Source organism: Gouania willdenowi, chromosome 13 (assembly GCF_900634775.1).
Source record: "Gouania willdenowi chromosome 13, fGouWil2.1, whole genome shotgun sequence".
Taxonomy (NCBI): Eukaryota; Metazoa; Chordata; class Actinopteri; order Blenniiformes; family Gobiesocidae; genus Gouania; species Gouania willdenowi.
Genome location: NC_041056.1, coordinates 21,155,622 through 21,166,415, shown reverse-complemented (window position 1 = coordinate 21,166,415; position 10,794 = coordinate 21,155,622). Strand labels below are relative to the sequence as shown.

Here is a 10,794-nt window from a genome sequence, read left to right as displayed (position 1 = left end):
TGATTTTACTGATGATTTTAATTGATTTTACTGATGATTTTAATTGATTTTACTGATGATTTTAATTGTTCTTATTGATTTAAATGTTCTTATTGATTTTAAACAATTGAATGTTTTATCATGTAAAGCACATTGAGTTGCCTTGAGTATGAAATGCGCTATATAAATAAATTTGCCTTGCCTTGCCTTGCCTGTCAACAGAAAGAACTGGAAACTGAGCTGACAATGAATGAAACTGGCTAGTTTTCAAATGTGACAATAAAAAATAAAAAAAACCCAAAGCAAAACAATTATTCATGTACAGTATGTTTATACTGGACACGAAGCACTGCTCTATCACTGTGGAATGTGATGGTGTCTCAATGGCAGTGAAATTGTGCTTAAAAAAAAAAAAAGGAGAGTTCCTTTCATCACAGCCACTAAAATTGCTCCAAAACACAGCATTTTGATGGCTATCCCTAACTATGTCAAACTGTGGCCCTAACTTTAACCTTATCCCAAAACCTAAGTATTTCATACTGTAGCCGTAACATAACCTTAATATCATAGTGATAAACAATTACTGCCTAAAAACATTTGAACTGTGTTTATCTCGTCATATAGAACTTTTCAATAGGGATGTCCCGATACAACTTTTTCACTTCCGATTCGATACCAATAATGCGGCCTTGCGTATTGACCGATGCCGATATCGATGCCGATATCGATACGATACGATATGTCTCTGAATAATGTCCTACCTTACTTACTGCATCCATCAGCCCCCTCAATAGCCTTTCTCTCCTCCTCCTGCCTGGCAGTTCCATCCTTAGCATCCCTTTCCCTACAGTTATCATATCTGACATACATCAGGAAACCATCTGATATTAGCCTATTCTCTCTCTCTCTCCATGTACACACGGAAAGATTGAATGTTATAAAGTAGCTACATTTGTGCAAAAAAATAAGATTAAAATAAAAAATAATAAAATAGGCTTTCACTATATATGTAAATATATATATAACACAATTAACAATTAAGTTATAAATGTTAAAAAAAGGGGAAAAGGTTATGTACAGCGTTTCACATATATACACACACATATGCGTCCGGTTGTACAAATACATACATATATACATACAGTACATGTACACAAACACCTACATATGAATATATTCATGCATACATGGGTACAGACTATCTATATATACAAAGATGTATCTATCTCTCTCTCTCTCTCTCAAGTTTGTTTAATTATTAATTTTATTTTTATTTTATTTTTTTATCATTGAACAATTTCAAAATTACAAACACTATTAATATATTTTTAATGATGAAATGTTCCAGGATAAACATAATGTGGCTCTGAGGTCTTTGTCTCCCTCTAGTGGCAGAAACAGGTACTGAGCCGCTGTGGAGCCAGAGTTTTTTTTTTTTTTTTTTTTTTGTTTGTTCTTAAAACACTGAAGAAAAACTAAAGTATGTATTAAAGTAATATGTGGAGTCTGCGTGGGTACAGCCACGTGAGCGCGGGCATGCGTAAAAGTGTGCGTCCGCGCGTGCGTGCGTGCGTGCGTGTGTGTGTGTGTTGGGGGGGGGGGGGGGGGATGCAGAGCAGTGAAACAGACACCGGCTCTCACAGACACAGAGACAGTTGTACCGGGGGAAGGACGGCTCCTCTCTCCGTCCAACGCTCCGCGGCTCCACGGTACAGTTTGGACCCAACAGCCGCCGAGTCCCTGAACGCACCATGGTGGTGTCGGTGCGGAGCTGGCTCGTTAACGAGGGAGGAAAGCACGTTGTCCTGGTGGGGAAACGGTTTTTTCTTTCTTCTTCTTCTTCTTCTTCTTCTTCTTCTTCTATCATTCCTGCAACTTTACTGCTTTTAATGTTGTTTTTAAAGTGTTGTAACAACTCTGTAAATCAGAACCAAACGTTTTGTTGACACACAGTTACTTTGACAGAGTTTTATCTAAATTGGTTTAATTTAAAAAAAATAAATAAATAAAATTTAAAAAAATGTAATAAAATGCACAACCCCGACTGTACATTATAGTGTGTATATGTGTATGATGTGTTTGTGTGTAGATGCTGTGGCTGGGAGCAAACACCTGGTTGTTCCTAAAAACCTTCCTGCTGTATTTAACTGGACACCAGTACCATTACCTTTACCAGATGCTGGGGGTGAGAGCACATCAACACACCTCAGTCACATGACCGATATGCGATTATTTAGGGCCGATTACAAAATAATAGGGTTTTTAAAAAGCCAATATCCGATACATCTGCTGATAACCGATTTATCGTTGATATATGAGATGATAACAGTGATATACACAGGTTATATACTGCACACGAACACATGTTTCTTATAATTTCCAAAAGATAATTCAAGACAAAGTGCAAAACATTACTAAATTAAATACAAGAACTTTAAGTGTTAACACTGGCAACGTAAGCCACTTATAAATAAGAAAAGGCAAACTTGTAAAAGCTGCATTTCTGGAATACATTAAAAAAAAAGTTGCTTAAATGTCAATAAAACATGGTTAAACAAAAAAAAAAAAAAAAAGGAAAATATATCTGTGAACAATAAACTTGTGCACTTCTCCTAATGTTGTAATTTTGTAATTAATACTTCTGATTCCATAGTGGCTGCTTATTATAATGCAGAAAACACAGCACAAAGTGACTGAATCTCCACGTCCGATCGATTAATCAGCTGGGCTATTGACTGATGTGGATTCATCAATCAGCCTGATTTATCTGGGGCTCGAAATAATAAATGTCTCAAGTCCAGATTAAATGTAATGTGATTCAACATGTATCTCGTTTTAAGTACCTAATTTGGTTTTCTGCACCGTTTATTTTCAAAATACTAGGATGAGATTTATGAATTTATGTTTGTATTTAAAAAAAAAAAAAAAAAATGCACAGTACCACTGGAAAAATTCTACAAAAAGAGCCGATATCAAAAGGCACAGATGCACATATTTCATAACAGCAGGGGCCAAAAGATTGTGATTGTCTTATCAGAGGGGCCACATTATCAACATTCATGTCAGCATTCACAATAATGTCAATCTGAACGACCTTTTTCTGTGTTTTTGGTTCATTTTATGTATTTTAGTTGTTGCCTTGTGTATTTTTCCTGTTATTCTGTGTATTTGTTGTTTTGTGTAGGGATGTCCCGATACAACTTTTTCACTTTCGATACAATACCGATATTGCAGCCTTGGCTATTGGCTAATGCCGATATCGATCCGATATCAGCACGAATCATACATATTTTTATGACTTATTTTGTAGTGTGAAATGTTAGAAAAAGCTTGATCAAGTGATGTTATTCAAACAGAGAACAATACTCAGCAACAGTAGGCATGAGAAAAACTGACCCATTTATTATTAACCAATTAGTTACATACGTTTTAACCTCCAACACAATATCTACAGTATTCTACAATTTAATAAATATAATATAGAATATATATCAGAGATTTTAGATGCAGTCCGATTATCATTTTCTAGCTGATATCGGACCAATATCCGATGTTAATATCGGATTGGGACACCTCTAGTTTTGTGCGTTATGAGCGTTTTTTGGGAATTTTTGTGTTGACTGTTTTTCAGTTAATTATTTGTAATCGTCTTGTGTGTTTTTTTCAGTCAATTTGTGCAATTTTGCTGTTTTTGTGTATTTTTCTGTAATTGTAGGTGTTTTTGGAGTCATTTAGTAGAGTTGTACTTTTGGAGCAGCACAAAATTAGTCCAAGAGCCACCTTTGTCCCCCTGGCCGACAGTTACCTGTCACTGCAGCACCGGAATATAATCATACAGTTACACACATGAATTTAATCTCACCTGACTCTCAGAATAATGTGGACAGGTCACTATCAGCCTACTTAACCCTAGATTAAGACTAACTTAAAGCTGCTATATGGCATTTTAACACATCAGGTAAATTCATTTGTAGTTAATTAAACGTTAGCCATTTAATACTCTTAATGAAGTACAGTGCAATGTGTGCTGGTTTGATTTGGTAACACTGAGTGTTGGGGGTCAGAATATTAGTGAGAGAGTGCTGCGTGGGGCTCTGCAGCCACAGCTGCAAGTCACACAGGGAAAGAATATGAATGAATACAAGTCAGAATAGTGATTTAAAATGTGTTATAATGTTCTTACAGGGAAAAAGTTTCAATAAATGGTGTTGCTGCCCTTAAACTAGAGCACCCGGTTTCGCCAAGGACACCGTAAAATACATTAACTACCACCACGGCTTATAAAAAGGCCCATGAAACACATTTATACACATTCCTAATAAGAAAAATGTGCATTGACCTAAGGAGTAAACAGACTCTTCTACATGTGTGAGTATGCAACATGGAATGGTTGGATGGTGTTGCTTTGACTCCACATGTGGACCATAAACTCTGTTGGCATGCTTGATGGCTTTGCGATTGCGTCTGTGTGTGTTTATACGTGTTTGCGTTTTTCTGTAAATTAGTTGCAGGCATTAGGGCTGACCACGGTTAACGAGAGCACGCGGCACAACCTCGCAAACTCCTACAGTCACAATTATGTATAATATTTGTCACAAGTTCTGATGCCCTGTCTCTCTGCACCCACCGTGACCCTGCAAAGCTCAATGTTGTAGGTAGTGTTCTTTGTGTTGCTTTTTACGTTCATCATTTATGGAGCATTTATTGGTAATAAATTGGTTTAATAACTGTGTAACTAATATTTCTTGAGGGAGTTTTTCTAATTCTGATTAAATAGTGAAAATACATTCAAGTAAAGATGGTTCAAGTATTGCTTTGCCTCTGTTTTTGACGATAGATTTAGAATGAAGCTAATTATCCCAATATTTTAGTGTTTTTTTTGTTTTTTTTTTTTGACAAATATACACAAAGATGAGAAAGGAAGCTGTGTTCACTGCATGTTGTGTACACTGAGAGGCAAAGGGGAGTGAGGGGCAAGTGTGGGCAGGTTTGGCTAAATGCCTCATCACCAGAGAGCTTAAGTGTGTGTGTATGTGTGTGTGCGTGCGTGTGTGTGCGTGTGTGTGTTAGTGTGTGTGTGTGTAAGATGGAGATATATCACAGGAATGATGTCATATAGGGGAATTTAGGCTGAAGCATTTGATCTCACCTGCTTGGTTCTTTGTGTGTGTATGTGTGTGTGTGTGTGTGTTGGGTTTGTTTGGGGTGTCTGGGATGTATAGAAAACAGGATATCAGATCTCATGCGGTTCAACCATCAGCTGCTTTTCTTTGGGAAGCTGTCGTGTGTGTGTGTGTGTGTGTGATGTTTTTAAAGGGCAAAGGCAACAGACTGGTGTTAACACTCTCTGACTAAATGTAGAGCCAGACATTGGCCTGACGTCTGCAACTTTATCACATTTCAACTTTTAAGGAAGTGACATAATTTAGTCGTCGCTTTTCTGATCTCTTCACATCTATTGGGTTAAAAAAAATCTAATCACATCCAATCAAACGTTATTTTTTCACATACACAATCAAACGCAGTACGATGCTCAGTGAGATGCATTGTGTGTCACTCCTCCCGATACTTACACCCAGTTTAATCCCTATTAGCAATACAGTAAGAATATATGAATATAATAATGAAATTATAGGTATAAATATAAAGTCAATTGTGCGGAAGATACATTTATTAGCTTTTTTAAAATGTATTTCAGTTTACATTCAGAAGATGGACTGTAGTTTCACACATGACCTAAAGTCATCTGTTTGTTCTTCTGAATAACTCACCCACACTAGTTGTTTCAGCTTCTGGAGGATGATCATCATACTGACACAACCTGTGGTTCACACGCAGGCCGCCAACGATTGGTTTAAACCTGCTGAGTTCAGGCGTTGCGACAGCATAAAGACGTCTTTGATTATTGAGCCGTAGTTTGACTTTTTAGTAAGTAACTACAGCATGAGGGGGTGAAATGTAATAATATGACTACTAGATTATTCTAAGTGCATGATGATATCTGTGGGTTAATGTTTCCGCAGCCATGTTTAATATCCCTTTGTGTTTATTTGCTCTCAAATTATGCAAACTAAGACAATGTAAAAAAAAACAACAGATGTGCTGTTTTTGTAAAATGTTAAAGCCATGATTGAGTCTGACAGTAGCATGAGAACACGTGTGTGTGTGTGTGTCTCCTCTCCAGCTGGGGTTGTGTATCAGCCGGGCATCTGCAGCAGTGTTGAACCTGAACTGCAGCCTGGTGCTGCTGCCCATGTGTCGCTCACTGCTCACCTTTGTCAGAGGAACTCACACGGTGAGGATACATTCAAAGATGTGACCCAATACACACTGTTTGCTCTTTAAGTCCTGCTTTACACTAAACAATACACAAAGTTTTTCATTGTAGCTTTAATATCTCTGTGTACCACCTACTATGATGGATAATACTCTGCCTACACAAAATTGCAGGGAAACTCAACCCAAATAACAAAAAGAGCTCAACTGAACTATTACATGTAAGCTTTATATGATTTAACAAGTTTGGATGAACTACAGTCGGGCCCGCGAAACTTCTCCTCGCCGAACGTCACATAATACGTTCCCGAGAATTCAGTCAAATGACTCTGTTCCACCGAGTAAAAAAAATGTCTCGGACATTCTTGACATCATCTCATAGAATATCCATGTCAAATCACAGCCCGATACAACGAGGATTAATGGAGGAGTAGTCATTTGAAAAGCGGGGCCCTGCCGCCCCCGTGGCACATACGGAGTAACGGGCTCCATTCATATATTGGTATGTGTCAGTGATTCGCAACCACCAACTGTCGCAATATTTGACTCAGGCCCCCAATTGAATTGTGCGAGGCATAAACGTAATCTATGCTGAATTACCTTTGAAACAATATATCACATGACTATGTTCCCATACATTTGGTAATTACCGGAAATGTTGGTTAAAAAAAAGGGCTCCGAGAGTCTCATCATATTCATTCATAGAATATTCATACCAAACTGCATTCCGATCTAACGGAGGAGTAGTCATTTGAAAAATGGGGCCATCGGGGGCCCCCTGGCACCCTCATGACACGTACGAGATAATGGGTCCCATTTATATATTGGTATGTGCCAATGATTTGGTACCACCAACCGTTGTAATATTTGACTCGCAAATAAATGAGAAATCAACTTTCGTTTTTTTATTCCTTTGGGGCCCCTTGGGGCCTCAAATCGAAAATCGGGCTCCGAGCGTTGATGCGTACATTCATAGATTATACCAAATTTCAGCCCGATCGGTTCACGAATAACAGAGGAGTAGCGATTTTAGCTTGTGTACACAACAGGAAGAAGAACAAAAAAGAAGAAGAAAGTGAGTGGCGTTTTGAGTCTGATAGCTCGGCCTAAAAATCACATTAAAGGCACGCTTGTGGAGGTCGACATGTTGGACAAACTCTGACATAGTGATTACTCAAGGAATTGCTCTCTTCATGTAACTCTAACTGTTTTAATGATGTTAAAGTCATACAATTGTTCCAATTGTAGCGTAGACCTACCCGATTTAAGGTGTCTTCCTTGTTTAGCTGTAAGGCATGTGTGGCATCCAAATGCTGCCCTCACCCATGTTCTCAACTGTCTGGTTTCTCATTTCCTAGTAAGTGCAGCGTCAAAATCAGTCCACCGAAATATTCTGAGTCTACTTAGGTCTTTGGAAAAACGTCATAAAGTCCAAGGAACTGGGTGATGCGTAACCATGCGTAATGAGTTGGGAGTGAGACTAGGTTGTTAGAACACCCTTACTTTTAAAATGAATGCTTCACCCCTGTAACAACTACAGTATAAAGACGTTCCTAGAAGAACTTGCTGTAACATTATGCATTATTTAATTTGAAATCCGTTTGGCTTGTACAGGTGTCGAGCAGAGGGACACGCAGGCTGCTGGACAAGAGCAAAACCTTTCATGTGGCATGTGGTATTGCTATCTGCATCTTCTCTGGTAAGATCACATCACCTCACATTTCTCTCTCTCTCTCTCTCTGTGTGTTTGTGTTTCTGAGAATGAAACAGAGATGATTGAGGCCAGCTTCTCGCAGCGTTCCCAGTCTACCAGCTGTGATGTGTTCCTCACTGGCTGTGTGTTTTTGCCATTGACGACTGTATGCGTGCAGGGTTTAGTGGGGACTCCCCTCCCCTGACATCATGGAAGCCTGTAGCAGCTGTAAGTCTGCTGAGTCTCCGGTTCACAGGCTTCTTCCTCTGATTCATTGTTTTTTTTTCCTCTTGAGAAACCTGCTTTGTGTTTACAGTAGAATGTAGGCCTTACAAAAAAAAAAGAGATAAACTGCACGTGAAGTCAGATCAGACTAGTACAAACCTCTTGCTGAGAGCTTTTCCTCGGCAGTGATCCAAGCATTGCAGGAAGCATTGCTTTAGTGTGAAGGTCTTTTCACTAATAACCCCTCAGTCTGCATGTGGACTCAACTACCTAGACTGGACTTAATATGCTCTTCTTATTTCAAATTAATTGCTTATTATTCCCCACCACAAAGTGTGAAGGAGGATTTAGAATTGAGGTCCGTCCGTAGGTCTGCCCGCCCGTCCATCCGTGTATCCGTCTGTCCGAGTTAAAGGACACAGCTCTTCTCAGAAACTGTTTAAGATACGATAACCAAATTCAGTGTGTGGCTTCAGGGTAACAATACCTTGATGAAGTTCGAAAATGAGAAGCACAAAATTATTTTTTCCGGAGTTATTGCCCTTTTTTCCGTTTTTTTTTTTCTTTTCTCTGTACCAGATATCTTCAAAGGGGACAGCTTTTCTCAGAAACCGTTTAAGATAGGATAACCAAATTTGGTGTGTGGTTTCAGGGTATCAATACCTTGATGGAGTTCGAAAATGAGAAGCGCAAAATAATTTTTTCCGGAGTTATTGCCCTGTTTCCATTTTTTTTTTCTCTGTTCGAGGTATCTTCAAAGGGGGACAGCTTTTCTTAGAGTGTAAGTCATTTTATATTCTGATGTGATAATATTTTCTTATGTATACATCTAAGTTAGATTTAGGACATTTTGGAAAAGGTTGTGAGTTATCATGACAACCAATCTGGTGGGGGATGTTGATGACTATGTCTTCTTGGTATTCTATTGAAATGCTCATTAACTTTGTCCTCAAAGGTGTTTAGTGAAACTGTAATTAATATCCCCCATTTGTTTTATCAAATACACAGCCCCTTCTTTGTGTTGGCTCATTTACTATTTACTCACAACCAAGTAAGGCAGACTTAAGTAGTACTATGTGTGATGTGGGTTTCCACAGGGAAAATGGGATAGGGCGAGGATGTATGATGAGTTTGTGAGGACAGCGAGCTTACCTTGGTTAAACAAAGCTGTCACTCCTCAGTTATCACCTTTATTATTAGTATTAGTAGCTGTATTACATGAGCGGAGCTACATGTACTCTGTGTTTTTACCTCTAGCAAGGCCAATTGGAAAAAAAGCTGCCCTTAATAATAAAAATATGAAAATAAGAAAATAAATATGAAAATAAGAAAATAAATATGAAAATTAAAAATAAAATATTCAAAACTACAACAAAAAATTAAACAAAAATACACAAAACAATGATCAAAATGGGCAAAGTGACTTCAAAAGCCCACAAAACAATAAAAACACTTTATTCTTTCCTGTATTAATGCTCAGATTGGGAATTTTTCTAAATGTTGACATGAATGTTGAAAATGTAGCCCTTGGATGAAAAAAAAAAAAAATGTAATAAAAGTTTTCCATCTCTGGACTACAGTATCTGGTACATGGTACCAGATACCAAGAGTTTTAGTAGCTCCATTTAAGACCAAGCAGATACCAAAATATGACTCAGAACATTAAAGCACAACAGTTAATGACTTGCTGTTCAGCAGCCACGGTCGTCTAATCATCGTAGCTCGGGAAAAGGATTTCCTGGGCCCCGTCGTCGATTTTGTTCATTTGTGTTCGCAGTGTTTTGATTCTTCTCTGGAACAACCGTCTTCTCAATGCTGTGGATCACAACCACGTGGCAACACACTACTTTTTATAGAACATTTTTTTTAACCAGGTAGTTCTTTGAGAATAGAATATTTTTCTGGCAAGATCTGACCAAGGTAGCGCAAAATTACAAAGTTACAGAATATATCAAATAAATCTCTTAAAAACAGACATACTGCGAAATCCAGTTTAGGAAATGCAAGTGCACTCTTTAGTTTAGTGGTTTCCTTGTTTAGCAGAGCTTTGAACTTTTTCAGGTCGTGTGTTCTGGAGATTGTTCTGCCTTATCAACTGTTTGATTTTTAGTTCCAGCGAGATCATTTTCTCTTCAATATGAACAATATGTTAAGTTGAGGTTTCGTTTATTCAGACAAGGTTTTTCAGGACATTTTTATCTCCCAACATGTTTCGACAGTCAACTGCCAGTCTTCGTCAGATGAGTTCTGTTGAACTTTGATGGTTCCTTAACATACTGTTCAAGAAGAAACAAAATTAATCTCGCTGGAACTATTAAATGGACGTCAAGTGAAACTTCAAAGGAACCATCAAAGGCGATCAACAGAACTCCTCTGACGAAGGCTGGCAGTTGACTGTCGAAACATGTCGGGAGATAAAAAATGTCCTGAAAGACCATATCTGAATAAATGAAACCTCAAATTAACATAATGTTTGGTTTTTATGTTGCATTCAGACTTCATTTGTTCGCTTTTGGCTGTAACTGGCCCAATAGCAGACGCAACTTTCATCACCAGGACAATATTGTAGCGAAAACCTGATAACACAACTATGTAGAGTTGGGCTGATACCATGTAGTGGA

General features: G+C 38.1%; 1 protein-coding gene across 1 annotated transcript in view; it reads left to right on the top strand.

Moving 5' to 3' along the window:
* The first annotated feature begins 1,730 nt into the window (after positions 1-1,730).
* The window catches only part of nox4 (NADPH oxidase 4), a 28,620-nt gene continuing 19,556 nt past the window's right edge, over positions 1,731-10,794 (top strand). Inside the window, exons 1-4 of the mRNA XM_028464679.1 lie at positions 1,731-1,787; positions 2,069-2,164; positions 6,164-6,274; positions 7,870-7,954. Of these exons, the coding sequence (XP_028320480.1) occupies positions 1,731-1,787; positions 2,069-2,164; positions 6,164-6,274; positions 7,870-7,954 (349 nt within the window). The remainder of the gene's footprint in view (positions 1,788-2,068; positions 2,165-6,163; positions 6,275-7,869; positions 7,955-10,794) is intronic.